This window comes from Ovis aries, chromosome 1 (assembly GCF_016772045.2).
Source record: "Ovis aries strain OAR_USU_Benz2616 breed Rambouillet chromosome 1, ARS-UI_Ramb_v3.0, whole genome shotgun sequence".
Classification (NCBI taxonomy): Eukaryota; Metazoa; Chordata; class Mammalia; order Artiodactyla; family Bovidae; genus Ovis; species Ovis aries.
In genome coordinates this window covers 104,333,684-104,359,828 of record NC_056054.1, presented here as the reverse complement: position 1 = coordinate 104,359,828, position 26,145 = coordinate 104,333,684, and the positions used below count along the sequence as shown (strand labels likewise).

The following is a 26,145-nucleotide window of genomic DNA, read 5'->3' as shown; positions in this document are numbered from 1 at the left end:
GTGGGAGCCCAGAGACAGGGGAAGCCTTCACATTCACAGAGTTTCGGATATTGCTGCCCCTTGAGGGAGGAGAAAGGAACAGTTTTGCCTTCAGCTCTGGAACGCCAACCCAGCTTCTCCCCTTGATCACCGCTCAAGGTGGGAATGGGGAGGAGTGTCAGAAAATCGGAGGCTTAATTGTGAGTCCTCGGGTTTTATGGAGAGAGGAAAGTCCTGAGAGGGCGGAGTATCGTTCCTTTTCATGTCTCGCCGTTGCCCAGAGGGGCAAACAGGTGACAGCCCAGGGAGATACGGCAAGGAACGACAGGCTGGCCGCCGCCATTTTCTCCGTTCCCGCAAAAGACTACCAGGACCAGAATGCAACGGTGCGCATTGCATTCTGCGCCGCAGGAGTGCAGGGAGATCCAACTCCCAGGGAGCAGCGGGCGGAAGACTACGAGGCCCATCAGGCCAGCCGCGGGCCCCCGCCTCCCATCACTGGCCTAGCTCTGGAAACGGGCCCGCGCCCAGGATCCTCCGCGCGCAACATGGCCGCGCCGGGAGCGGAAGCGGAGCCGAGGGGATGCTAGGGCCGTACGCCTCCTCGGCCTTTCGTCAGGACCGTACCGGTCGAAGAAGGAAACTCACGGTCCTACCCAACAAATGCGTGTTGCCTTTTCTCGCCGTGGCCATGGGGGAGTACGGACAGAGCCTTTAATCTGATAGGCAACTCCAGCATTTCGCAGCCCTGAGTTGGAACCTCTCGGAGGACTGCCGTGTAAGCGCGGACTCTGCGTTCCGACCGAGGCACGAGGACAGGCAGGCAGGTCCCTCTGTCCCGACAGGTGCGACGCAGCACTCCATGCCGGCGGGCGCGGGGGGGCGTGGCCTCCCCCAGGGCCACCGCCTCTGCTGGTTGCTCTGCGCGTTCACTTTAAGGCTCTGGTAAGGAGGGGCTGAGGGCAGGGGAAAGGAGGGCATGCGAGGATCGTGTCGTCCCCGTTCCCCGCGTCCCAGGACCGCGGAGGTGGAGTGGGGGTTCCCTGTTTCCTGGCTTCTGACTTTTGCCCCTTCTCCCCACCCGCTGCAGCCAAGCAGAGGCTCCCGTGCGGGAAGAGAAACTGTCAGGTGTGTGATGGTCTGGAACTCGTCGCTCCTATAATTTTGTTTTGACATCTTCCCATATTCCAAGAGATGAGGTGGGAAAGGGCAGTACCACGTGGGACGAGGGCATTCAACAACTATGCTGGGAAGTTGATGGGCAGAATTTTAGGGGAGAAGAATTGAGGGCAGAAATTTCGGAAGGAAGTCTGAGGCTTGCATTTCTCTTCCTCTCTAGTGAGCACCTCAAATTTGCCGTGCTGGCTGGTGGAAGAGTTTGTGGTGGCCGAAGAGTGTGCTCCATGTTCTAATTTCCAGGCTGTGAGTATCTGTTTTCTCTCCCTTTTTTCTCACACTGAATCAGACTGGGACGGTGTGACTGTCCCAGGAGTGCCTTTGCATTGTCTTTTGGCCTTTTTTCTTGATGTCTCAGTGTAAGTCCAGATCTGAACTTGTCTTCCTCCTGTTCCTTTCCAAGTTAATGGCGACATTCAGCTAATAACTGTGGTCTGTTCAATTTTAATCTAGTAGGCTCCAGAACCTGCTCGTGCCTCTCCTAGGCTGTTGAGCCTGAAGCGTTCTTACTGACACATACTCCTGGTCATGTAAACACCACCCTGTCATCCCTCCCCCTCGCCTCCCCCCAACTCCTCCTTAGTTCTCTGTTGCCTACCAGCCCCGAGCCATAGCACTTAGACAACTGGTCATGGTGCCCTGCTTCTCCTGCTGCCCCTTCCTAACATGTGCTGTGATGCTTTCCTCCTGGCAGAAAACCACCCCTGAGTGTGGTTCCACAGGATACGTGGAGAAAATAACATGCAGCTCATCTAAGAGGAGTGAGTTCAAAAGGTAAGTGCTGTTTCTCTTCTTGAACCCTCCTGGATCTCTTCCTCCTGTGACTTTAGGTAAACAGTCCTGCCTCTTCCTTTTCCTCTGGAGGTAGCTGGCATATTGGAAAGGGGAGGGGATTTGGAGCCAAATTATTTGAACCCAAGTCCCAGCTCTCCTCCCATGATTTTTTTATCAGTCAAATTGGTTAGTATCAGCTCTGTTTATCTCACTAAAAGTTAAATATTTGAGGGGGATTAATACATTGTAAAACACATTAGAAGGCTGACTCTGGTTTTCTCTCTTCCCTTTGGAGATACCTTCATTAGGATGAAGCAGAAGAGAGATTAGAGGGGGAGGCTCTCTGATCTTTTCTGGGGATAACTGTTTCTTCTTGCCCTCAGCTGCCGCTCAGCTCTGATGGAACAACGCTTATTCTGGAAATTTGAAGGGGCTGTCATAGGTCTGGCCTTGGTCTTTGCTTGCCTTGTCATCGTTCGTCAGCGACAGCTGGACAGAAAGGCTCTGGAAAAGGTCCGGAAGCAAATTGAGTCCATATAGCTACTTTCTCTCCTTTCATCTGGGTCTTAGAAACCCTGCCTCAGACAGGAGGTAGAATAAACTGACTTGTGCCCCTGGTTCTCTGGAACCTTGTGGTAGCACCCCCTTTCTCTCATCTTCCCCATCTATATAATTAATGAGCAGAATAAAAAGAGTAAAATCATTTCCTTCCCTATCTGTAATTTGGTTTGGGGCAGGAAGTCATGGGGTGGTAGAGAGGGAAAGGGGGTAGTGTTTTTAGGCCCCAGTTTACCAGGTACCTATCTTCTTCCTCTTCCACTGCTGCTACTGCTAAGTCGCTTCAGTCGTGTCCGACTCTGTGCGACCCCATAGACGGGGGCCCACTGTCTCTGGGATTCTCCAGGCAAGAACACTGGAGTGGGTTGCCATTTCCTTCTCCAATGCATGAAAGTGAAAAGCGAAAGTGAAGTCGCTCAGTCGTGCTCGACTCTTAGCGACCCCATGGACTGCAGCTTACCAGGCTCCTCCATCCATGGGATTTTCCACTACTTACTTAAAACTGTCAGGATATAGTTTTACCAAAAAAAAGTTTATTTCTTAGCCAAAACATCAGTTTCCCTTTAACCCTGTCCTCGAAGAAATAAAATCACAGATACATAATGAAAGTATTTGAGCTTCCCCCTGATATAGGCCAACTAAGCCATGGGGTACAGACATCAAGGGCATCTTTATGGGATTCAGAACCCTGAGGCCAAAGAGCCCTGAGTGGGAACCCCAGGAAGAAGCATAACAGTAGCAGAGCCCTGGATTCGTTATTGTGATTGGGAAGTGAGCCAGGAGGTGTTACAGCTCACATTTCATCTGCATGTAACACGGTTCTGATGTGCCTGCTGGGGCCTGCCCTCCCTCCCACCTTCTCGAGCAGTGTCCTGGTTGAGCTGTTTGCACCCCTGGCCCCAGGTGGCCCCTCCAGTCTGGACTCTACCACTGCGTTTTCAGGATTCTCTGTCATGTCCCTGTGAGTCAGAATGTTCCTGGAAATCACTGTGGAGTGAAGGAAAAAGGTCAGTAGAAAAATGCTCCCTCCCTTGGTCAGGGATCCTAGACAGGACAGGGCCTCCCTCCCACTTCTTGATTACCCAGAAAACAGAGTTCCTTCTTGCCCTTGCCTCTCACCTCCATGAGGCTGGTAATCCTCAGGCCCGGCTTCTGGCAGGCCCTGAAAGGGGCTGAAGCTGGGCAAGATGATGAGAGCCAAGGAGAAAAGAAGGATCTGGGAAGAAGCAAGAGGACACTTGGGTTGTGGGGACCATCAAGGAAGGGAGCAGAGGGCAGAGAGACTAGGGGGCAGTTGAGGTCATCAAAGATGGGATAATAGGTCCGTCTAGGAACTGAGGTGCATAGGGGTGGAAATGTGGCAGAAGGTGGAGGAGGTGACGGGGGAGATGGGAAATAGACCAATGGTACCAGAACACAAGTGCTAGTCTGGGCAGCTTTGTTGGAGGTTTGAACGATAAGCATCTGCAGCTGGCGGAGCTGAGTCACCAGGGAGCTGGGAAACAAGGAGCGAAGAGTCAGATCTCTTGGGAACCAGGGCCCAAGAATGTGTGCAGCACACTTCCCCCAACACGCAGACTGTCTTCACTCACATGTTGTGCCTCTCTAGCTCCTGGACTTTTCTCTGTAGTTCCTGGTTCTGTGCAGCACAGGCAGCCACCCTAGGGAGGGTGAAAAGGTCGGATGAGGTTTGGTAATCGTGCATCCCTGACCTCACCAGCCTTGGTAAGGACAGGGGCCCAGGCTTGAAGCAAAGAAACGTGAATCCAAACATACCTGCTCTCTAGGCCATCAATGTACTCCTTTTTCCGCCGCCGGCTATCCTGAGCTGACTGCTTGTTACGGATTTTCCTTCTGACCTTCTTGAGAACCCTCTCCTCTGCCTGGAGGCCCAGGGTGTGTCAGTCCTGGGCCCTCAGCCTCCCCCAACTCCTCAACTTTGTCCTGCTCTCCTGGCTCCTCAGAGGCCTTGATAGGGCTGCAGTACTGGGATACCCTTGGGGGAAGCGTGTTACCTTGGTGAGGGGCAGGTGAGAGGGTAGGGAAACCCCTTCCTGTCCCAGCAGCCGCTTCTCCTCTTCTGTCAGGAACAAAGTTTGACAGGGCAGCTGCTGGGGCATGAGAGAAGATGAGAATGGAGAGAGGGTCATCCCATTCTCAAGACTGTTCCCCTCTCATGCCTCCTGGGGAGTGTTTCCTGTTTGCTCTGAGGAATAACCATGAAATGAAATGAGGGGCAGGGACCTTAATTCAGACAGACTCTCAGTTAAGCCACAGGGACTTCCTGAGGCTGACTAGGGAAAGAGGAGGTGGTTTTGTCGTATTTTTTGTCCACAGACTTAGGCCCTTGGCAGTCTGACCAGGCTAGGGAGGACCTATTCTGATGCACGTTTCTGCAGACCTTAGGAGTATCTGGAGAGGATGTGGAGTAACTCACTAAGGTAGAATTTGCTTAATCTTACAGCAGACAAATGATTCATCTTCAGCCATTAACTTCAATTTGGCAGTGTTACTGTTGCCTATCAGCCACAAGGAGATCCCTGGGGTGGTGGCTTGTTCTTCCCTCAAGTCTGAGCCCTACTTCTCAGACTGAAGTTCTGTTCCCTCTCAAAGTGCCCCAAAGGCAACCAGACTGAACAGAGTATGTGGGGAGGGTAGATGGTGTCTGGTTAATGTGGGTCCATCAACTGAGTAGCTTACTTTTCTAACTAATACTCCTTTTTGAAAGATTTATGAGGAAATTGCTTTTTGCCTTCTGATGATCTTTGACTTTTTAGCTAAACCACTCTACCTCTGACTTTTTCTGATGTTCCTTTCTTGCTTCTGATACTGTTTGGTGCTATATTAGAGGGGTGTCTCTCCCAATCCACCTAATCAAAATCTCTGAAAGTGAAGCCTAGAGGGTATTTATTTATTATTTTCTTGGCTGTGCCATGTAGCTTGCAGCGTCTTAGTTCCCAACCAGTGATCGATTCCATACCCCCTGCAGTGGAACCCCTGAGTCCTAACCACTGGATTGCCAGGGAATTCCCCTAGAAGATATATTTTAAAAACAATACCAGGGCTTCCCTGGTGGCTTGGTAGTAAAGAATCTGCCTGCCAATGCAGGAGACATGGGTTCAGTGTCTGATCTGGGAAGAGCCCATACGCCCTCAAGCCTGTGTCCCACAAGAGAAGCTACCACAATGAGAAACCTGCTCACCACAACTAGAGAGTGGCCCTCACTCCTCACAACTAGAGAAAAGCCTGCACAGCAATGAAGACCTAACACAAAATTAAAAACAAAAGTAAAAAAACAACAACTAGGACTTCCTTGACGATCCACTACAGATGCCCTAGTGTTTCTGATGCACACACAAGTTTAGATGCCTCCGGCTTTTTAAGGCTCCTCAGCCCAAGATTCTAAGGTGCTTGGCTTGGCTTCTGGTTGCAGCTTCAATTACAGATTTGCAGGGAGGCTAGAACTTACTCCCTGCCTTTTTGCACACAAGGAGTTCTTTTCAGGATAAAGAGAGGAACAGTGACCTGGGAGAGGCCCCTTCTTCATCCTCACTGCAAGGAACCAGCCCAGCTCCCCTCAGGAAGGTATGTGACGTGTCACACTCCTATGCTGTAACTATGGGCAGTGGGTGACTGCTAAACTGTTGTTCCAATAAAAACTGTAATTGCAGTTGCTTCTACACCCTGTGCCCAGTAACCAGTTGGATTCCCAGGCGGCCCATCCCATTTCCATGTCCTGACTCAAGGCTGAGACAATGGCCCTAACTGAGTAGACAGTGCACGCAGGACCAGGCTTTCTCCTGAGCCCTATCCTTGGATTCCCTCACCCTACCCTCTCCTTAACCGAGATATTACCCCCTTAACCCCAAGGGCTTCTGTCTCTCTTGTCCATTCCTGCTCACATCTCTCTGGCATTCAGGCCCAATGCCACAAAAACTGGGGCAAAGACAATGTTCAGCATCAGTTTCCCCTCCCTCAACCCCCTTTCCCCAGTTCTGTGTATCGGAGAGTACTGAGTCCAGTGACTCCCCGAGACTCACCAGGGCTGCAGGAGGCGCTGAGTTTACAGTAGCTGCCGTGGGCAGGATGTGAGCATCAGGAGGCAGCTCACTGACCACGCAGGCGTCAGGCACCGCAAATGGTGGGCTCCACTGATCTGAGGGAGACGTAAGTGGCTGGGAGAAAGGATGTGGATGGCCACAGGCTCTGGGCAGTGGCATAGGTTGGGGAAACCCCCTTAACTGCAGGGTTAGGACTGGACCTGGAGGGCCAATGTCCCCTTCCCACAAAGAACACTGACCTAGTTGGATGGAGATGAGGCCTACAGCTGGCCCGGCTTCCCCCTGCATCCTCTCCAGGGTCCCTGCCTCATAGACAACCTCATAGAGGGCAGGGGAACTGGGTGGCTTGGGGGCAGGGGGACTGTCTGGATGGCCGGGATCCTCAGAGATTCCACTGTCACTGCCAGGAGATGCTTCTGAGCAGTAAACTTGATTGGGGTCAATGAAAAGTTTCAGGAAATCTTCAGGCTCACTCTCTTGAAGACCCTACAGTAGAAGAGGGTGTGAATGTGTATAGGGAAGAACTCTGGAAGTCCTATCTAATGTCAAGACTAGATCAGTGTCAGTCCCTTCTGTCCTTGGACATGAGGGTAGTTACAGCTCATGTCTGAACTCTGGAAGTCCTATCTAATGTCAAGACTAGATCAGTTTCAGTCCCTTCTGTCCTTGGACATGAGGGTAGTTACAGCTCATGTCTATTTTAGGGGCTCTGTCTTCAGACCTCTTAAGTGGAAACTGAAGCCTCTTACACTTCTTACCACAAGAGATGTCTCAACCCATACCCATTCCCATTCATCACACTCACACAGCTGTGGCCCCCACTGCACTCCCAGCCTTGCAGCCCCTGTTCCTGTAGCCTAGTCACTGGAACCTCTGAAGGTGGACCATGGAGTCCCAGCTCCAGGAAAGATCCTGTTGAGAAGACATCTTCTGGAGGTTCCAGACACATGTCCAGCAGGTCAGGGGTACTGAAATCCATGGTTCTGCTGGGAGGCATGGGGGAGGGGGCGGCAGTTGCAGGAGAATGAGGGCTCTCCCCCTCCCCCACCCCACAGTTTCTGAGCTCCTCTCCCTTTTCCATTATACCCCTTTCTCCCCTGTGCAGCCCCCTCAAATGTCACTCCAGCGATCTCGCCTTCGGCCTTATCCCTCTGGTTCAGACCAACAGGCACCCCCCTGGGTATTATTACCTGTTTCGAAGAGCCCAGCCCTGCCAAGCCAGCCTAGCTCGTCGATGGCCCCAAACAGTACACCTTTTCTTTCTTCCAGGATCTCGCATCCTGGACCTGCCTAGCCAAACCCCGCCCCCAACCTTACACTACAGAAGTGGGTTGTACCCAGCCAAGAGCCACGGTAGGGGAGCAGTATCTGGAACAGCGATTAAGAGGCTGAGTGTCCACAAACCGGGTTTAAGACATCAGCCTGGCCCCTTCTGCCTCAGTTTCTCCTAGTGACAGCAGATCTTCCTGAGGGTTTGATGGCTCCTCAGGGAAGGCTAGAGATGTCTGTGAATGGAGCACAGGACGCTTGGTGCCTGTTCTCTAGCCGTCAGTTTTACAGACGGGAGACTGCGGCAGGGCTGAAAACAGGAGAGAAGTGTCCATAGGACTGCCGCAGACTACAGAGGCACCCCTCCCCCACTCCATGGCGCTCCTCCCCCAGTTGAGTCTGATTGGAAGCTAAAGAGGGGCTGTGCCTTGAGCCCGCGGGATTACCCTCTGCAGGCAAGCTCCTCGGTAACTGGTGGGAATTGGCTGTCAAGAGAGATGGGGGGGAGAGGCCAATGCAGCCAGAGCATTTATTTGTCTGGCAGGGATTTGGTTCATGAGAAGGAGGGTAAGAGCCAGACGATTTACAGTAGGGAAGGGGGTGGGGTGAGGGGAAGTTCCGGGAATGTGGGCCGAGGCTTGGTTTGGTTTCACTTGCCACGTGACTCCGAATCTAGGCCGGGAGTAAATAACCAGACAGCGCTTTGACTTTGGAAAGTCGCGCAATCGTGGGTTGTTCAAATCCATAATCCATGCATTATGCTATTGATAAAGAACAGCAATTATGTATACATACTCACAGGTTAACTAATGGAGGGACAAGGGTCTAGAAAACTGCAAAAGGTTAAAATACTCGGATGTGGTTTGGGAGTTTGACTAATTTTTTGCATATAGTTACCAGTAATAGTATGCAGTATGTATTCTGCATTTGTATAATTTACAATTTTACCAAAGGGGAGACAGATAACCTGACACAAATGTAATAACACCAAAAGTTGGGACATTCTGCCTTCATCTAGAAACTGATGGCCCAGGAACTCACTTTGAATAAAATAATGGGGCTTCCCTGGCAGTCTAGTGGTTCGGACTGCCTGCTCCCAGCTCAGACAGTGCAGGCTCAGTCCCTGGGTGGGAAGCTACAATCCAACATGCATTTGGGCATGCCCCCCCCCCAATTTTTTAAATGGAGCTATACTGATTAGATATGATTTTCATCTGCCTCCCGACAGTACTTAAGATAAAGGTTAGTTCAGTGAATAAACCACACAAATTTGGGGCATATATCTGGAGAAAACCATAATTTGAAAAAGATACATGCACCCAAATGTTCATTGCAGCAGTATTTACTACAGGCAGGACATGGAAGCAATCTAAATACCCATCAACAGAGGAAAGGATAAAGAAGATAAGGTACCTATATACAATGGAATATTACTTAGCCATAAAAAAGAAAATTAATGCCATTTGCAGGAACGTGGATGGACTTTGAGGTTATCATCCTGAGTGAAGTAAGTCAAATACAAATATCGTATAATATCCCTTATATATGGAATCTAAAGAAAAGGTACAAATGAACTTATCTACAAAACAGAAATAGAGTTACAGATGTAGAAAACAAATTCACCATTTCTAGGGTGTAAGGGAGGGGGAGGAGTAAATTGGAAGATTGGGATTGGCACATACATACTACTCTGTATAAAATAGAGAGCTGGAACTTCCCTGGTGGTCTAGTAGTTAAGACTCTGCTTTCCAATGAAGAGGGCACAGGTTCGCACCATGGTCAGGGAACTAAGATCCCACATGCCTCAAGGTATGGCCAAGTAATTAATAATAATAAAATAATAGATAACTAATCAGGACCTACTGTATAGCACAGGAAAATTACTTAATGCTCTGTAGTGAGCTATATGGGGAAAAAAATCTAAAAAGTGGATATATGTATATGTATAATTGACTTTTTTGCTGTACAGCTGAAACAAACACAACATTGCAAATCAACTATACTCCAATAAAAAATTTTAAATCATAATTTAAAAATAAATAAAGCACAGAAACTTGGGATGTGGATTCAGAATTCAAATGGGTATTCTTCCTGTGAAAATTTAGATAGGTTGAAGGTAAAGAGAAGAATAGGATCTAATCGTTATTGAGTAACTGATATATAGTCAGGCATTTTTATGTTACCCATATAATTCTCATAGCAATTCACAGCTGGCAGAGGGAAGTTAAACGATTTTCTCAAGATTACTCTTGTTGACTAAAAAAAAATGCTCTATCTAAAAGCTCAGAATTATGTTTTATTTGGTGATCTTTCTGAGGCCTTCAGGCCCCGGAGGCAGCCTCTCAGATAGCTCTGAGGGACAACTCCAAAAAGATAAGGGAGGAATCAGGATACATAGTTTTTGCAACAAAGACCAGGTATTCAGAACATCAAAAGATTACTATTAATTAAAGAAAACCAGATATCTCAAGTTAATGAATTTAGCACTTCTCTGTGTATGGAAAGACATTAACAGTTTGTGCTCATTGAAATTATTTTGATTTGCACCTTAGCTATGTGGGGACACTATCCTGTTCTTTCCCATCTTGAGTCCCCTCAGGGGTTACTTTAGGGAGGTGGCTGCAATGACTAAGGGCTTGGCAGCCGGGCAGCCCATTCCTCTCCATTTTGAGTTCTTTCTGGGCTCACCACGTCGTGGCTTGATGGCTGTCGTGGCTTGATGGCTCCAACATCCTTTGTTTACTCATATGGCAAGAAACATTTTTCGTTTATATTTTGTAAGTAGCTGAACCAAGATTTGAATGACTTGGTTCATTCAAGGAACAGAAAACAGAAAAGAGGCTGATGCAGCTGGAGGGAGAGAAGATAGAGAGATCCAGGTGAGATTGGAGAGAATCCTGGCCAGCTGTCCTGAGGCATGGTGAGGATAGACTGGGGTGTGCGGAGAGAGGCTCCTCATCAAGTGGGGTTTCAGCAACCCCTTAGAGGGGTCCCACCACTTTACCCACTTGAACAGGCAGAAGGCTGCACACGTCAGCTCCCACCATTGGGACTTCAAGAAATACTCTGCTAGCCCTCCCTTTCGATTCTTGTCTTTTTTTCTTCCTTGTGGGTGCTAGCAAGTGAAATCAAGCAAGGAAGTCAGTCTTAGGAACGGAATGCTTTCCTTTTGGCGCCCTGGTGCCCAGAAGGGGATCTTGGAATCTTCTAAAAGAGATAAGAAGACTTTGGCCCAGGACCAGGCAGATATCCTCAGAGATGTGGAAGGCGGAAGACTTGGGAATGCGGGGGTAGGGTATGGAGCATCATCTTTGCCCGCGGAGAAGCATCTAGCTTTCTCTTTTAGAATCTTCGAAGGATCGAAGCCTTTGTAGACCAGTCAGATCCGCGGGTCTGACCATCACCGAGACCAAGGTTCTCAGATCTAGATGCTCTCTGAATTCCTTTCCCTTGCTCGACCCCCCACCCACAGCTCCGCACTCCCTCAGATCGTCCACGCCTCCGCCGGACTCTGGCTGCCGACCTCTGATTGCTCCTAGCTCACGTCACTCCCAGCCTGGCCCCGCCCTCTAGGCGCTGTCATTGGTCGCTGGGGGGCCGGTACGCGGTGGACGCGAGGGGAGGGGGAAAAGAAGGGGAGGGGGCGGGAATTCCCGATTCGCGGCCGGAACCAAGCGGATGCCTTGTAGTGAGACCCTCCAGAGGTGAGTGCTGGGTCCCAGAAAGCGGGATCGGGGTCGGCCACCAAGACCTCCCCGAGCCTAAGAGCCGGAGTCCCAGCTCTCGCATTCTTCTTCAGCTTCCCGGCACTGTGGTGGCCTCAGACCCCGCCTCCCAGAGCCCGGACTTCCAGACACCGCCCTCAGTTGTTGGGTCAGCCCGTTCCTGGACCCCGGACTCCTAGGGCCCCTCTTTGGTCTTCTGTCCCGACATCCCAGCCCTTGGCTTGCAACAGTCACTGTCTACTTTCAGAGGGATGGCGGCGCTGGGGAAATGGGAGCGGGAAAGCACCCCAACTCGCCCTGTTCAGGTGGTCCACGAAGCTATCCGTGACATCTCTTCTTGAACCCTTTTCGCTTCATCCATTCCTTCCTGGAGGGGGCGGCTGGCGTCTCCTTTGCTTAAAGGAGCCCAGCTCCCTAGTTTTCTGGGCGCCTCATGTGAAAGAGTAATGAGCTATTCACACAGTCCCCATACCTCAGTTTCCCCCTTGCTAGGTCCCTGAATAATTCACTTGAAAGGGATAAAATAGGGGAAAGAGGAGTAGCCTCAGGTCAGGAGTGGATGAGTCACTCTGGGATAGGGAAGGTCAGAAAGTGGCTGGGATGAGCGAGCTGCATTCTGCGGGCCATCCTTCCCTTTTCTTTGATACCATATTTCCCTTGTGACCCACTCACTCTATCTTCCTAGGTCTGAGAGTCATTGGAGCTACCGCAGCCACCATGGGGCCCTGGGGAGAGCCAGAGCTCCTGGTGTGGCGCCCCGAGGCAGCAGCCTCAGAGGCCCCAGTGCCCATGGGACTGGAGGTGAAGTTGGGGGCCCTGGTGCTGTTGCTGGTGCTCACCCTCATCTGCAGTCTAGTGCCCGTCTGTGTGCTGCGGCGGCTGGGAGCTAACCCTGAAGCCTCAGGTAAGCCTCTCCTTTCCCCTGTTCCATGATGCTTGGCTTAGGGAAGTCCCTGGGGTTAAGGAAGTGGACCTAAGGGGGGACAGCAAGAGTGACCATTGCTTTGATTGGGTAGTGGGGCCTAAAGGGGGTTCATTTACTGATTCCTCTGTGTTCCACTCCTGCCCAGCCTCCCGCCAAAAAGCCCTGAGCCTTGTAAGCTGCTTTGCGGGCGGTGTCTTTCTGGCCACATGTCTCTTGGACCTGCTGCCTGACTACCTGGGTGCTATAGACGAGGCCCTGGCAGCCCTGCATGTGACGGTGAGCCCTGGCCATCTGCATGTGACCCTGTGTATGTGGACGCTCAGTCACACACTCCAGGAGAGGTGGTTTGTATGGATCTGTTTGTATGTCACTCTATGACTGTACGAGGACTCTTGGCCTGTGACCCCATGAGCTGTGATTTTTAGTCACAGAGCAGCACAACTTTGTGGGTTCTTACGCCCTCAGTCCTTACGTGACCTCTGTGTACCCTTTGAGACAGTGTGAGGAACCTTATTACCAGGTGCATGATCTACTTTGTGGGTGTCTCTAGTTCCAGCTTCCAGGAAGATACTAGCACTCCAAGAATCCTCTTTACCCTCTCAGCACTTTCCTGAAGGGTTGGAGATAGAGGTCCCTGCCCTACAGGCCTGGGATGGGTAGGAGGCAATTTCCAGGGACCTGGTGTTTCTATAGCCCAAGGAAGAAGGATATGGGGAAGATCATGTCCAAGGCACAGAACAGTCTTATTGGAAAAACTGAGACGGTTGGAGGAACTGAGGAAGTAACACTGACTGTAACCATTTATGTCTGTGACTGAGTGACCTGTGTCTCTGTGTGACTGTGTGTAAGCCTCATTGTCCCTGTGACAGTATGTGGCTTAGTGTGTGAGCACTTGGGAAAGAGGGCCAGTGTGTGGCCTACATGTCACACTTTGCTACGTCAGTGACTTTCAACTGGGGGTGATTTTGCCACCTTTCCAATCCACCCCCCTCCTACCCACCAGGAAACATTCAGTAATGAAATATTTTTGGTTGTCCCAACTCAGGGAGGGAGGGCTTGCCTTGCTACTAGCATCTAATGAGTATAGGCTAGGGATGCTGCTAAACATCCAACAGGGCACAGGGCAGCCCTCTACAACAAAGAACTGTCCGATCCAAAATGTTAATAGTACCAAAATTGAGAAACCGTGGTTTCCATGTAACGCTGGGAGTGACACCATAATCTGTATGGCTGTATGTCATTCTCAGTCTGTGGCACCACGTGACTGTATTTTTGCATAACTGAGAGTGGCTTTGTGTTTGTGTGGGACCCCAGGTCTGGGTAACTGGGACTAAACTCTGCATATGACTCTTCCTCTCCCTTCTTGGCCTGTCTCCTGAACTCCATGCTGTCCCCTCTGCCCGCAGCTCCAGTTCCCTCTCCAAGAGTTCATCCTGGCCATGGGCTTCTTCCTGGTCCTGGTGATGGAGCAGATCACGCTGGCTTACAAGGAACAGTCGGGACCACCACCTCGAGAGGAGACAAGGGCTCTGCTTGGAACAGTGAATGGTGGGCCACAGCACTGGCACGATGGACTGGGGGTCCCACAGGCAGGCGGAGCCTCATCAGCTCCCTCAGCGCTGCGTGCCTCTGTATTGGTCTTCTCGCTGGCCCTGCATTCAGTGTTTGAAGGGCTGGCGGTGGGGCTGCAGCGAGACCAGGCTCGGGCCATGGAGTTGTGCCTGGCTTTGGTGCTCCATAAGGGTATCCTGGCAGTCAGCTTGTCCCTGCGGCTGCTGCAGAGCCACCTGCGAGCACAGGTGGTGGCTGGCTGTGGGATCCTCTTCTCATGCATGACACCCCTGGGCATTGGACTGGGTACAGCTCTGGCAGAGTCAGCTGGGCCACTACACCAGCTCGCCCAGTCTGTGCTGGAGGGCATGGCGGCTGGCACCTTTCTCTATATCACCTTCCTGGAAATCCTGCCCCAGGAGTTGGCCACTTCTGAGCAGAGAATCCTCAAGGTCATTCTGCTTCTAGCAGGCTTTGCCCTGCTCACTGGCCTGCTCTTTATCCAAATCTAGAAAGCTCCAAGACAGGCAGGGAAGGTTGGGTACCACGTGCCCTTGACCTCCCTCCCCCTCTCCCAGTGTGTGGGGAAAAGGAAGGAGTGGGGAAGGGAGGTATTGAGGGCCAAAAAGTTCTTTGGGAGATAGGCTTGGAGCCTTTGAGACTGTTTGTCCAATGAGAGGAAATTGGGCAGACAAGAGCCTGACCCCCAGGCCCAAGGGACAAAAGATGGTCAAGTCACTAGAGATATGATTAAGGGACATCAGGATTAGGGAAGACAGTGAGTGCTAGTATCAGGGGTCAGACACTACACATAGGGACAAGTGGATACTTGTAAGGCTGGAGGTGAGCACCCAACCGCTATGGGGGAATAGAGGCATAGAGAAGGCATAGGCTGAATTGGCAGTCCTATTGGTTCTAGCCCATTTCAGCCCTCTTTCACTTGGAGTGGTTTCCTCCTACTTTTCTTAGCTCCTACTTTCATATCTATCTTCCTCTTCCCTTCTCCCAGAGGACTAGTGCCAAATGGCCTCTTCCTGCCAGTTTTGGTACCTCCTCTGGCTTCTCCAGTCCTGCTCACTACTCTCTTTTTAAAGTGCCAAATAAATCCCCTCCTTCTTTCTCAAAGCACAAGTGAAGGTGCTGAGCCCTGGCCAGCACATCAGTGGAAGGGTTCTCCTTGTTTTGGTCCCAGATGGTGAGCTGTGGTAGAAATGTTTGCTGAGCTGGGGATGGGGGCATGTTGGCAGAGTTACCACCCCCCCCCATTACTGTGCTGCACCCTAGGAGTACTGAACATGCACACGGTGCCCCAAGCCTAGATGATAAACACTGAGCTGCCAAAATTTTTTTTATACTAGAGGATCCCAAGGGGGAAGGGGAAGGCTCACCCCCAGGGTTATTTTTGGGGGAGGGAGGGCTATGCATAGGGCCATATTCTCTAGAATCTATTTTACTAACTGACCTGTTTTGGGAAATGTTACCCAAATAAAACAAGTTTCTATACATCTGTTCGGTATCTGATTCATTTGTCTTGGGCAAGGGGTGGGCACGTGGGGAATCTGAGAGAGTCTGAGTTTCAGATGTTTAGAGCTGTTTTAATATGCCTGGTTTTACTGTCTTCATTCAGGCCCCTCTAGTCCCTTTCCCAGAAAATGACCAAAATTTTCCTCTTGTCTCTTCCTGCTTCCCTCCCTGTCTCCACCCCTTCCTTTTCCTCCCTTTTTCCTTTACTCTCTTTAAACCCTCGCCCTTCGCATTTGTAGGCTCTGGACCAATATAGAACTACATTTCCCAGTTTGCCCCACGCAGGGAGGAACCGAGAGGGAGGAGCAAAATCCCCGGGTCCCGGAGTCAACAGGGCTGCTGGGAAATGGTGTCCGTTTCCTCTCTCGTATTGCGTGACTGAGGCTGTTAAAGAGTCACGTAAACAAACTACAATTCCCGGCGGTCCCCGCGCGCAGCAGGTCAGGGCTAGGCTGGGGCCGGGTTCGCGGTGCTCGCTGAGGCGGCGGCGGCGGCTACGGCTGGAAGAGCCGGGCCGGGGCCCGCGGCGGAGGCCGTGGCTTGTATTGGGAGGGTGGCGGGGAGGGACGGGGGAGGAAGATGGCGACGTCGGGAGCAAACGGGCCCGGTTCGGCCACGGCCTCAGCTTCCAATCCGCGTAAGTTTAGTGAGAAGATCGCGCTGCAGAAGCAGCGTCAGGCCGAGGAGACGGCGGCCTTCGAGGAGGTGATGATGGACATCGGCTCCACCCGGGTAAGGGGCCGCCTCGGGAAGCGGGAGCCGAGCAGAGCTGTCCCAGAGCGGCGAGCCGAGAGGCGGGGCGGGGGCGGGAGCCGTAGCGAAAGAGGCGGAACGCGGCAGGGACAGCGGGCGCCGCCGTCTGGGAGGCGCGGGTGGAGGGTCCGAGGGCAGGAAGACGGATTTTGCGGGAGGAGGTAGAAACTCCTGAGAGGTTGGAGAGTTTGGGAACGACTGGGAAGGCGGAGTAAGTGAGGCAGGAATGGACACGGAGAGATGGTCCCCGAAACCCTGAGGAGTTAGGAGGTGGGTGGTCCTTGTGCATCTCTGAGGGACTCAGCATCTTCGATATTGGGTTACGGGGCGGGGTGGGGGGTTGGCCTGCTCGCCCTAGTCTGGCTTCTCTGAATTGGTGATCTCCTCTTATATGGTCTCTCTGCCTTGTTGCGCTACTCTCGGCACTTAGTGTCTCCGGGAAAGGGCCCCATGAGTGGTTTGAACTGGGTATAGTGGGGCAGGAAGTCCCCTCCTGCGTCCCGTCCCTTTGCTTCCTTTTTCAAATACTTCTTGTGGTTTCCTGACGTGAATGAAGGTGAGGTCCATTGCTCACAGACTGGTGCTTGGTATTTTGCCCTGGTCGCCTTGGAGGAGAGAGAGGGCTTTGGATCTCGAAAGGGGGTAGGTAACCAGTAAGCTATCAGTTATGTGGAACCGATGCTTTGCTGAACTTTCTAGGGAGATGGGCGTTTGGGGGGTTAGTTATGGGGTGCTTGGAGGGTCTTCTGTAGGGAGGAAATATTCATTCCTACGCAGTTCCAGAAATAAAGCATCCTGGCAGAATTGCTTCTGAAGCTACCTAGACCCCTGCCACCCCGATCTTGGTGTCTTGCTTCCCATGGCTGGATGTCAGGGAGAGGTGGGGTGGGAGTTTGCCCAGCTGGTATGCAGTCCTAATTTAGGGACACATTATTCTCAAACAGCAGGTGAGGATATTGCAGTGATCCCTCCTGGCCGGAAGTTAGAAGGAATGTAAAGCTTGATGGATGGCCGAACATGAATACCACATTTCAAAGTTCTTTCTGCTGGTCTGACTGCCTTTGATTGAATCTGTCTGTGACTGGGACTCTGGTTGTATTTGTCTGTGTGTCTCCGTTACCTCTGTTAGTCTTTTTTGTGCTTTTTTACTTTTTTTTCTGAGTCTCTAGAGACCATGTGTCCTAGTTTTGGGGAATCAGAGAAAGTTAGATGGGGAAGTAAATTATGTGTGTTTGCACATAATCCCCTCTCACTGTTATGAGACTCATGATCTGACTGTTGTCTGCTCCCCTTTAGGAGCTTTTGATCAAGGTGGGGCAGAGACAAGAAGGTGGGCAAGAGGCTGACCTCCAGCTGACGGCTTGAGGCCATGCCCTCTGGACTGTGACTCCAGCGGAGGAATGATGGGATCTAGGGCTAGTATGTACAAACAAAAGCTCAAAAGCTGGACCTTCTTTCTTTGTGGTGCTTCAGTCTGTCCCTTCAACTCACCTTAGCCCTGCTGGGTAACTTCTCTTCTGCACATAAAAAACCTAGGGCATACATGGTCTGTGCCCGGAGACCTAAAGCTAGAGATTAGAGACCTGGAGTTCAGCCTGTTATCTGGCCAGCTGGGAGGTCTCATCTGAGGCAGATAGGGCCTGTGGGACCTATACTACTGAGAAGCTGGGGTTATCATATATATGAGTAGTGGTCCTAAAGTGGACCAAAGGTCAGTATAGTGCCCACTGAACTCGCTGGACTGACCTCTTAGGACAGAGAGTCAGTTCTGATGTTGGACTATGCACAACCAGCATAAGCCATGGAAGCTCTTAGAATTTACCACTGATCAGCTGCCTTGGGTCTCCTTGTTTGGCTGGTGGCAGAGGCTGAGCCTCAGAAGGAGATGCTCATCTCTCACAGAGGGACATGAGATCTTTAGGAAGACTAAATCCATGCCAGGCTGAGGGGTGTGGTGTCTTACTCCAGTGCCAGACACCTCTCCCCGAAGTGGGGATGAGGCCAAGGAGATAGCTCTAGGCCAGGCTGGAGTAGACTACTGCTTCTCCCCACCACACACCCCCATTCTGCAGGCTCCCCTGCCTATTTAGGGGCTTTAGGACTGGGTAGAAGAATGCTTATTGGTCTCAGCTCTGTTTTTCCGGGTAGAAGAGTCATCATTTAGTTGTTCTGTTTTTGGAGGCCCTGTGTAGCCTTCCTGAGGCTGGGCAAATGGCAGAGCCCAAAAGCCTGTGCCTACCCTCCAGAGCAAGAAGGAAAGAGACTGGCAGTCATGGCTCTGTGGCATCCACCTGTGACCCTTCTCTTGTCTTCCAGGTAGTCCTGTACGCATCTGGAAGAGAAAGCAGAGTTGCCTAATAGTCACTCTGCCCCAGGAATTCACCTATGTGATTAGCCTGGGGGCTCCTGGCAGCCCCTCAGGAACTGTGTTTAGGCTGATGCCAACTGGGACAGGCCCTGAGTAGAGTGTTAGGCTCTCCCTGGCCGGGTGATGCCAGGCATGAGTGATAGCATGGATGGGGGCAGCCCGCAGAAGAGCTAGGGCAGATTGTTTGTACTGGGTCTCAGTGGGTCTTACCCCCAGCGGTGGCTTTTCTTCTGGCAGGTCTCTTGAAAGCATCAGCAATAGTAACGTGTCCTGGAGACAGGGATGGCAAACGGGGCTACAGGAGCAGTGCTCAGGACCCTCCCTGACGTTCCCGTCTGTCCTCCGTGTCTCAGTTACAGGCCCAAAAGCTGCGGCTGGCGTACACAAGGAGCTCCCACTATGGTGGCTCTCTGCCCAATGTGAACCAGATTGGCTGTGGCCTAGCTGAGTTCCAGGTGAGTGGACGCTGGCTTGTGGGGTGTCGGGGGTGGAGAGCAGGCTCTCACGGGGCTTCCTCCATTGACACGCCTGTCTCTTTTGGCAGAGCCCCCTCCACTCCCCTCTGGATTCATCTCGGAGCACTCGACATCACGGGCTGGTGGAACGGGTGCAGCGAGATCCCCGAAGAATGGTGTCCCCGCTTCGCCGCTACCCCCGCCACATATCCTTCAGGGGCTGTGCAGTCTGGCGGGCGGTGGGGTGGGGTTCCTCAGGAGCTCATGGTGGGAAAAGGGACTTGAGGTGCTGTCCAGTCCCATTTTGCAGAAGCTTCTTTACCCAGTCTCCCTCAAAAGTGACGTTTGGCCCCTGTGTCAGCGCTGGCTCCTGCGACAGGGAGCTGTCCCTCCTGTGGTTGTGCCCGCCGTCTCTGGCTGGTGCTGACCTTCTTGACTTCAGCTTGCTCTTTGCTGCTAGATACACGGCTCCCTGACAACTCTTGCTAGGGTTTTGCTTCCCTCCTGCTCACATTTGTTTGTGGCTTTCAATCTCAGAGACTGTCACAACCACCTGTCTCCCCCAAAGGCTGCTTAGACATTCATCTATTTTTTCTGACTCCATTAGGCCCGATTCCCTTTTTTCTCTTCCATTCTTTGCCCTTATTTTTGCCCATGTAGAGGAGGAGAAAAGAAAAAGGTGTTTGTTTCTTAAAACAACTCATCTGCTGCCTCCATTATTTTTCTCTTATCTGGTCTCTCTTCCACTCATCCCCTCCTCACTTTTTCCCTTAACTGGTGCTCTTCACATTGACAGCTCTCCCTATAGTCCTGCCTATTTATCTCCTCCCCCGGAGTCCAGCTGGCGGAGGTCAGTGTCCAGGGCAGGCAGGATCTCCTGCCTACTCTCTGACTTGTCTCTGGCTGGAGCTGGAGTTGGGTCTGGGCCTGCTCGGCCAGGCTTTCAGCCATACCTCCTCCCACAATGGCAGGGCTGGGAGGGGTGGGGGTAGGTGGAGTAATGGGTCAGAGTCCAGTCTTGGCCATGTTGACACGGATGGCCAAGCCTCCCTGTCCAGCCAGAGCAGGACCAATGGTAGCTGGGGTGTGTGTGTGTGAGGGGGAGGGGAGACGGGCAGGGTGGCTGGTGAAAGTGGCTGCCTCCTATCAAGAGTGGGTGCACTCAGATTCTAAACCCCTCCCCTGTCCATCTTATCCCTAATATTCATACCCAGCACATTTGCTAAGCTCTGAGATTCCTATTCAGCTTGTCCTGTCAGATAGAAGTTGAGGATTTCCAGATCTTAGTTTGTTTGTGGAGAGGGTTCACGGATCCCAAGTATCAAAAGGATCAGAAAGAAAGAGGCATGATCCTGGGTACCCAGCCCTCTTGGCTGCCCCACATTTCCCCCTCTTCCTCCAGTACCTGTCTTCTGGTCCTTGTGAGCCTTCCTCCTCATGACTTTGTTTTTCCATCCCAGGACAATGCCCTGGGGCAATTTCCCTGCAGAGAAGGGGCAGTTGTTTCGACTACCATCTGCACTTAACAGGTGATGGCCCTTGCCTTCTTTAGGCCACATCTCTCCTTATCTGTAGTTTCTGGGGCCCTGTTCCCCCACCCCACCCTGTCCCAGCCCAGCTAGTGTTTTCCCCTACTGAGCAGGCCACGAGGAGCAGGAAGACTGTCATGGGTGCCAGCTCATCTCTGTTCCCCTCACAGGACAAGCTCTGACTCTGCCCTTCACACAAGCGTGATGAACCCCAGCCCTCAGGACACTTATCCAAGCCCTGCACCCCCCAGCGTCCTGCCGAGCCGCCGTGGAGGTAAGCAGCCATGTCCCAGGGTGAGGTCAAGCCCTGGAACTTTTGTTTGAAGCAGGTAGGCAGGTGGGCACACAGTCAACTCCACCACACACAGCCACTCCATCCTTTGCAGGTTGTCTGGATGGCGAGATGGACTCCAAAGGTATGTGTTCCTCACCGCATTCGGTATGTGGGGGTACTGAATGCCAGAGAATTTCTGGGCTGGTGTTGGGGGCTTTGTTCAGAGCCAGGGAGGGGTCTCCCTCCTGCCTGCATCTGATTCCTGTCCTGCCTTACTGCCTTCTCCAACCCTCTCATCACCAGTCTTTCTCTTTCAAGTCCCTGCTATTGAGGAGAACTTGCTAGATGATAAGCACTTGTTGAAACCATGGGATGCTAAGAAGGTAGGCATGGCCCACTGTCCCTCTTCTTTCCATGGAGCAGGTCTTCAGGGTTCTCCCCTGAGCTCTGTCCTCATCTGCCACCTTCTTCCTTCTCTCCTCAGCTGTCCTCATCCTCCTCCCGACCTCGGTCCTGTGAAGTCCCTGGAATTAAGTAAGTGCTCTATGAGGTCAGCTGAGGTGGGGAGAGCTGTAAAGGGAACTGTAGGCTGCTGGGCGCTGCTCTTTGCTGACCACTGCCCCCATTTACATCTTGTCTTCTTTCCCAGCATCTTCCCGTCTCCTGACCAGCCTGCCACCGTGCCTGTCCTCCCACCTGCCATGAACACGGGAGGCTCCCTACCTGACCTCACCAACCTGCACTTTCCCCCACCGCTGCCCACTCCCCTGGACCCAGAGGAGACAGCCTATCCCAGCCTGAGTGGGGGCAGCAGTACCTCCAATTTGACCCACACCATGACCCACCTGGGCATCAGCGGGGGCCTGGCCCTGGGCCCGGGCTACGATGCGCCAGGTGAGTGGCTGTCCTGGCTGCGTGTCCCTGGGGTGCTGTCTAGCTGGAGGGACAAAGGGGTGGGAAGCTCGAGCACCTAGGATTTTCCTGTGGCTGCCCACACCCCACCCTTCATCCGTCTCTCCCCCAGTTTCCCTCACTGCAGTCGTCTGCCAGTGAGAGCTGGTAAGTGTGGCTGTTCCTCGAAAGAAGATGGAGAGCAGCCCCCAAGTGGGCAGTGCCAGCCTGATTGTCAGGGACAGCGTAGGGAGGGCATTGTGTTGGCGCTTTCATAGTCTGGTCACTGCTGCCCATTCCAAGCAGAAAGGGGCCCAGTTCCCATCAGTAATGTTGGCATTTCTGGTTTTTTGTCTGTGCCTACAGGACTTCATTCACCTCTCAGCCACCCCTCCTTGCAGTCTTCCCTAAGCAATCCCAACCTCCAGGCTTCCCTGAGCAGTCCTCAGCCCCAGCTCCAGGGCTCCCACAGTCACCCCTCACTGCCTGCCTCCTCCTTGGCCCGCCACGCACTGCCCAGCACCTCCCTGGGCCACCCCTCGCTCAGTGCCCCGGCCCTCTCCTCCTCCGCTTCCTCCTCTCCCGCTCCCTCTCCGGCGCTGGCGGCCGCCCCTTACCCAGCGTCTGCCCCTGGGGCCCCCCCCCGCCACCGCCGTGTGCCCCTCAGTCCCCTGAGTTTGCCCGCGGGCCCAGCCGACGCCAGAAGGTCCCAACAGCAGCTGCCCAAACAGTTTTCGCCAACAATGTCACCCACCTTGTCTTCCATCACTCAGGTATGCGTGGCTGCCTTCCCTAATGTCTGTCTTCCCCTCCTTCCTTCTTCTGCCGAGTTCTGTCCCTCCCACCCTGCTTTCTTCCAGTACCTCTTCTCCTTCACTCCTGGTGTTATCCGACCCCATCCCCTCCATCCTCTACCAGCCCTGCTTGGATCCATCTTGTTTCCTCTTGGCTTTAAGAATGCAAACCCTGGGGTGCAGCCTTCTAATTTCAAATCCTGGCCCCACCTCTTAGCATCAGTCTCCTTCGATGTTTACTTAACTCCTGTGAGCCTCAGCATCCTCATCTGTAAAGCCAGGCCAGCAATGTAAGAATCAGAGGCAGTCACATGCCCGGCCCAGCTGCACACTCACCAAAGGACCGCTCACCCTCGCCCTTTTCTCTCTCTTTCTGGTTCCTGTCCTTTTCTTGTCTGTCTTTTTTCTCCTGCCTCCATCCTGCCCCACTCCCTCTCCCATCTGCTCACTTTCCTTCTAGGATTTCATAGAGACTGTCAGGTGATGGATCCCAGTCCCTTCATTTTACAGACAACGACACTGGGGCCCAGAGGGAAAGTGACTTTCCCGAGTTTACACAGCATGTGAGGGAAGAGTTGGGACCAGAACCCCACATTCTTGGTTTAGGGCTTTTTCCTCGCTGCTGATGTTCTGAGCTCTTCCCTTCTCCCCTGCCCTTTCCCCCTTTTCTGCTCTCTCTGCTCCTCTTCTCCTTTCACCCTGATGCTCTCCTTTCCCCCCCTCCATTCTAGTTTCCCTTCCTCCTCTGTTGTTCTTCCCTGGAATGTGTGTTCTGTGTTCCATCTTTACGCAGGCCCCCTTTTCTGTAGGAAAGGCTAAGGCCAGGCCAGCAAGGGCTCTGTTCTCCTGGGACTTGGAGGGAGCCTAACTGCCAGCTCCTTTCACCCTCCTTCCTCTCGCAGTCCCTCTGGCCTCTTCAGGGCTTTAGAACAGTTGTCAAGGTCATTGTTGTGTGATCAGTAGCTTGTGAGGTGTCTCACATGTAGTTGATTACTGATAGTAGAGTACCCTGCTTTAAGAATCGTTGACTCCTGGAGTGGATTCAGAATTATCCTTGTGTTAAGCTCATTCAGTCACTTGCATTCTGAGATGCTTTTCTGAGAGTAGTTGCACCTCAGCGATGCCCAACGGAATGCTTTTGGTTTTGTGTTGAGGAGGGCTACAACTGAAGAGGGTGAGAAGCCCTGACAAAGAGTTCCTCTTAAGGGGCACACTGAGGGGTAAGCTTCTCCCTTTTTGCTTGCCTCTCCTCAGGGCGTCCCCCTGGATACCAGTAAGCTGCCCACCGACCAGCGGCTGCCTCCGTACCCATACAGCCCCCCAAGTTTGGTTCTGCCCACCCAGCAACCCACCCCAAAGCCTCTGCAGCAGCCAGGGCTGCCCTCTCAGGCCTGCTCAGTGCAGCCCTCAGGGGGCCAGCCCCCAGGCAGGCAGCTGCAGTATGGGACGCTGTACCCACCCAGCCCCAGTGAGCATGGGCAGCAGTCTTACCACCGGTCGATGAGTGACTTCAGCCTGGGGAACGTGAGTACCTGGGCCCCTAGCTCAGAAGCCGGGGAGGGGATGGAGGTGGGTCAAAAGAGCCTGAGTGGTACTGAGGGGGGCACTCTGACCTGGAACATCTAGGTGGGGAGAGCCTTCCTTCTTCTCCCTAGGTAACACAGTCCCATCAGCTTGGGGCTCCTCTCTCCCTGCGTTTGCCCCCGCTCCTGCCCCTCTGCCCCAGCTCCCTCCACGCAGCTTGCTCTTTGCTGACTGCTGCTCTGACCCATTGTCTTCCTGGCACGTGCATGCCCTGTCCCAGTAGGTACCGGGCCCTCACCTCCTCTGGGCCCGTCTTCTCTTCTGTCGCTCTGCTTGTTGCCATTTCCCTCTATCTCTGCTTTTGTTCCCGCAGTGTGGGAGGTGAGGTGGGCTAGAGAGAGGTGTATGAAGATTACTGGGCAAGGCGGGTGTGTGAGCAGTGCTCGGCAAAGCCAGGTAGCAACACCCTGCTCTGAAGCCCACTTACTCCAGGCTTGTCTGTGTGTCCACAGCTGGAGCAGTTCAACATGGAGAACCCATCGACCAGCCTGGCGCTGGATCCCCCTGGCTTTCCCGAAGGGCCTGGCTTCTTAGGGGGTGAGGGACCAGTGAGTGGCCCCCAGGACCCTCACGCCCTCAACCACCAGAACGTAACCCACTGTTCGCGCCACGGCTCAGGGCCTAACATCATCCTCACAGGTGAGAGGTGTGGACGGTGACTGAGGATGGGAGGAGGGCGGGATGCATTGGGTGGCGCAGCAGGAGACTGGGGGGGTGGGGGGGGCGGTCTTGGAAGAGTTCATGAGGCGTGGGGGCCTCACTCGTCTCTTCCATCCACACAGGAGATGCCTCCCCAGGCTTCTCCAAGGAGATTGCAGCGGCCCTGGCTGGAGTGCCGGGCTTCGAGGTGTCAGCAGCTGGGCTGGGGCTGGGGCTGGGGCTGGAGGAGGAGCTGCGCATGGAGCCACTGGGCCTGGAGGGGCTCAGCATGCTGAGCGACCCGTGCGCCCTGCTGCCTGACCCGGCTGTGGAGGACTCGTTCCGCAGTGACCGGCTTCAGTGAGCCCACCTCAGCGCCATCCCTCTTCTCGGCCCTGTCCCTCGTCACTGTCCCTTTCCTCCCTTCCCCCGGCCAGTAGAGATGCCACTCTCTGCCCCCAGATCCTCTTTCTGACATGAACGAAGGATCCCAAGAATGAGAAAAGGCAAGGGGTTTTTTTCCAGGTGGCCCCTGAATTCTGCACAAGTGGGGGAGGACCTGGGGGACCTCAAGGGAGGGCCTAAAGCACTTGTAACTTTGAACCGTCTGTCTGGAGGTCAGAGCCTGTTGGAAAGTGGGGGGTAGAGGGGAGCCCCGGAGGCAGGGCTTGTCCGGATGCCTAGGGGTGGGCAGTGCCAGCCCCTCCTCACCACTCTTCCCCTTACAGTGGAGGAGAGAGCCAGAGTGGATATTATTTTTTATTAAATATATTATATGTTAATAAAAAAATCCTATTAAACCCTTGGTGTGGTTGGCTCCTGTTTGGGATACGGCTGGGGATCAGGGGAGTTCTTGGGGACATGAGTCTTTTTGCCTGCTATCCTTTTTTTTTTTTTTTTAATTTGGCTGTGCCAAGCCTTAGTTGCAGCATGCGGGATCTTCATTGCATTCAGGGCATGTGGGATCTAGTTCCCTGATCAGGGATCAAACCTGGGCATTGGGAGCATGGAGTCTTACCCACTGGAACACCAGGGAAGTCCCCTATTATGCATTTTGCATCTTCTCAACACCATGTGGTTTGTGGAGGGGCCCCCCAAAGCCTCAGAATTTGTACTCAGCACGGATCATAGGGCTGCAGGCTGGGTGCAGGCCCCGTGGCAGCACAGGTGCCTTCTCACTTGTCCAGGGCCTTGCTGGTGGCATCAGAGGACAGGGGCTTTGACTGCTGCTGCTCTTCCTCAAACCTGAGACCCTGGCAGTGAGTCAGGAGGTGAGAAGGTGACTGCCGGTTGAGCTCTCAGCTCTGGATATTTCT

The 26,145-nt window shown here is 53.0% G+C and overlaps 4 protein-coding genes across 27 annotated transcripts; 3 read left to right on the top strand and 1 right to left on the bottom strand.

The window, feature by feature from the left end:
• Nucleotides 1-508: 508 nt before the first annotated feature.
• JTB (jumping translocation breakpoint) lies at nucleotides 509-11,376 on the top strand. 4 transcript variants are annotated; one of them, XR_006060870.2, is made up of 8 exons: nucleotides 509-924; nucleotides 1,070-1,107; nucleotides 1,319-1,401; nucleotides 1,850-1,929; nucleotides 2,313-2,442; nucleotides 3,430-3,494; nucleotides 4,825-4,928; nucleotides 5,992-6,167. XR_006060870.2 is itself a non-coding variant. In XM_042254428.2 (8 exons), the coding sequence occupies exons 1-8, from the start codon at nucleotides 842-844 to the stop codon at nucleotides 11,354-11,356; spliced, it is 627 nt and encodes a 208-aa protein (XP_042110362.1). In that variant the 5' UTR covers nucleotides 509-841; the 3' UTR covers nucleotides 11,357-11,376. The 4 variants fall into 4 exon arrangements, 3 of the variants coding, with proteins under 3 accessions (XP_042110362.1, XP_042110365.1, XP_042110368.1); XM_042254428.2 differs by lacking the exon at nucleotides 4,825-4,928 and adding an exon at nucleotides 11,290-11,376 and having other exon boundaries at nucleotides 5,992-6,072; XM_042254431.1 differs by lacking the exons at nucleotides 3,430-3,494; nucleotides 4,825-4,928 and adding an exon at nucleotides 11,290-11,361 and having other exon boundaries at nucleotides 5,992-6,072.
• Nucleotides 3,001-8,170, bottom strand: CREB3L4 (cAMP responsive element binding protein 3 like 4). 15 transcript variants are annotated; one of them, XM_060414535.1, is made up of 10 exons: nucleotides 7,739-7,799; nucleotides 7,354-7,534; nucleotides 6,788-7,034; nucleotides 6,528-6,643; nucleotides 4,503-4,595; nucleotides 4,264-4,370; nucleotides 4,080-4,148; nucleotides 3,898-3,982; nucleotides 3,607-3,703; nucleotides 3,001-3,474 (listed from the first exon to the last, which is right to left on the bottom strand). In XM_060414535.1, the coding sequence occupies exons 2-10, from the start codon at nucleotides 7,525-7,527 to the stop codon at nucleotides 3,281-3,283; spliced, it is 1,182 nt and encodes a 393-aa protein (XP_060270518.1). In that variant the 5' UTR covers nucleotides 7,528-7,534; nucleotides 7,739-7,799; the 3' UTR covers nucleotides 3,001-3,280. The 15 variants fall into 15 exon arrangements, 14 of the variants coding, with proteins under 14 accessions (XP_060270518.1, XP_060270522.1, XP_012037516.1 ...); XM_060414539.1 differs by having other exon boundaries at nucleotides 7,354-7,531; XM_012182126.4 differs by having other exon boundaries at nucleotides 7,354-7,799.
• Nucleotides 11,377-11,462: 86 nt separating the features above from the next.
• On the top strand, nucleotides 11,463-15,523 carry SLC39A1 (solute carrier family 39 member 1). 3 transcript variants are annotated; one of them, XM_012105400.5, is made up of 4 exons: nucleotides 11,463-11,521; nucleotides 12,228-12,446; nucleotides 12,613-12,743; nucleotides 13,874-15,523. In XM_012105400.5, exons 2-4 carry the CDS (start codon nucleotides 12,260-12,262, stop codon nucleotides 14,528-14,530), a joined length of 975 nt encoding a protein of 324 aa, XP_011960790.1. In that variant the 5' UTR covers nucleotides 11,463-11,521; nucleotides 12,228-12,259; the 3' UTR covers nucleotides 14,531-15,523. The 3 variants fall into 3 exon arrangements, with proteins under 3 accessions (XP_011960790.1, XP_011959722.1, NP_001157072.1); XM_012104332.5 differs by having other exon boundaries at nucleotides 11,463-11,847; NM_001163600.1 differs by lacking the exon at nucleotides 11,463-11,521 and having other exon boundaries at nucleotides 12,260-12,446; nucleotides 13,874-14,530.
• A 462-nt stretch (nucleotides 15,524-15,985) lies between these two features.
• On the top strand, nucleotides 15,986-25,629 carry CRTC2 (CREB regulated transcription coactivator 2). 5 transcript variants are annotated; one of them, XM_060414426.1, is made up of 14 exons: nucleotides 15,986-16,274; nucleotides 19,017-19,118; nucleotides 19,208-19,326; nucleotides 19,909-19,968; nucleotides 20,579-20,647; nucleotides 20,818-20,921; nucleotides 21,034-21,063; nucleotides 21,240-21,304; nucleotides 21,406-21,455; nucleotides 21,571-21,815; nucleotides 22,179-22,585; nucleotides 23,861-24,130; nucleotides 24,643-24,829; nucleotides 24,973-25,629. In XM_060414426.1, exons 1-14 carry the CDS (start codon nucleotides 16,122-16,124, stop codon nucleotides 25,191-25,193), a joined length of 2,082 nt encoding a protein of 693 aa, XP_060270409.1. In that variant the 5' UTR covers nucleotides 15,986-16,121; the 3' UTR covers nucleotides 25,194-25,629. The 5 variants fall into 5 exon arrangements, with proteins under 5 accessions (XP_060270409.1, XP_060270408.1, XP_060270418.1 ...); XM_060414425.1 differs by having other exon boundaries at nucleotides 21,225-21,304; XM_060414449.1 differs by lacking the exon at nucleotides 15,986-16,274 and adding an exon at nucleotides 16,390-16,506 and having other exon boundaries at nucleotides 21,225-21,304.
• The last annotated feature ends 516 nt before the right edge of the window (nucleotides 25,630-26,145 follow it).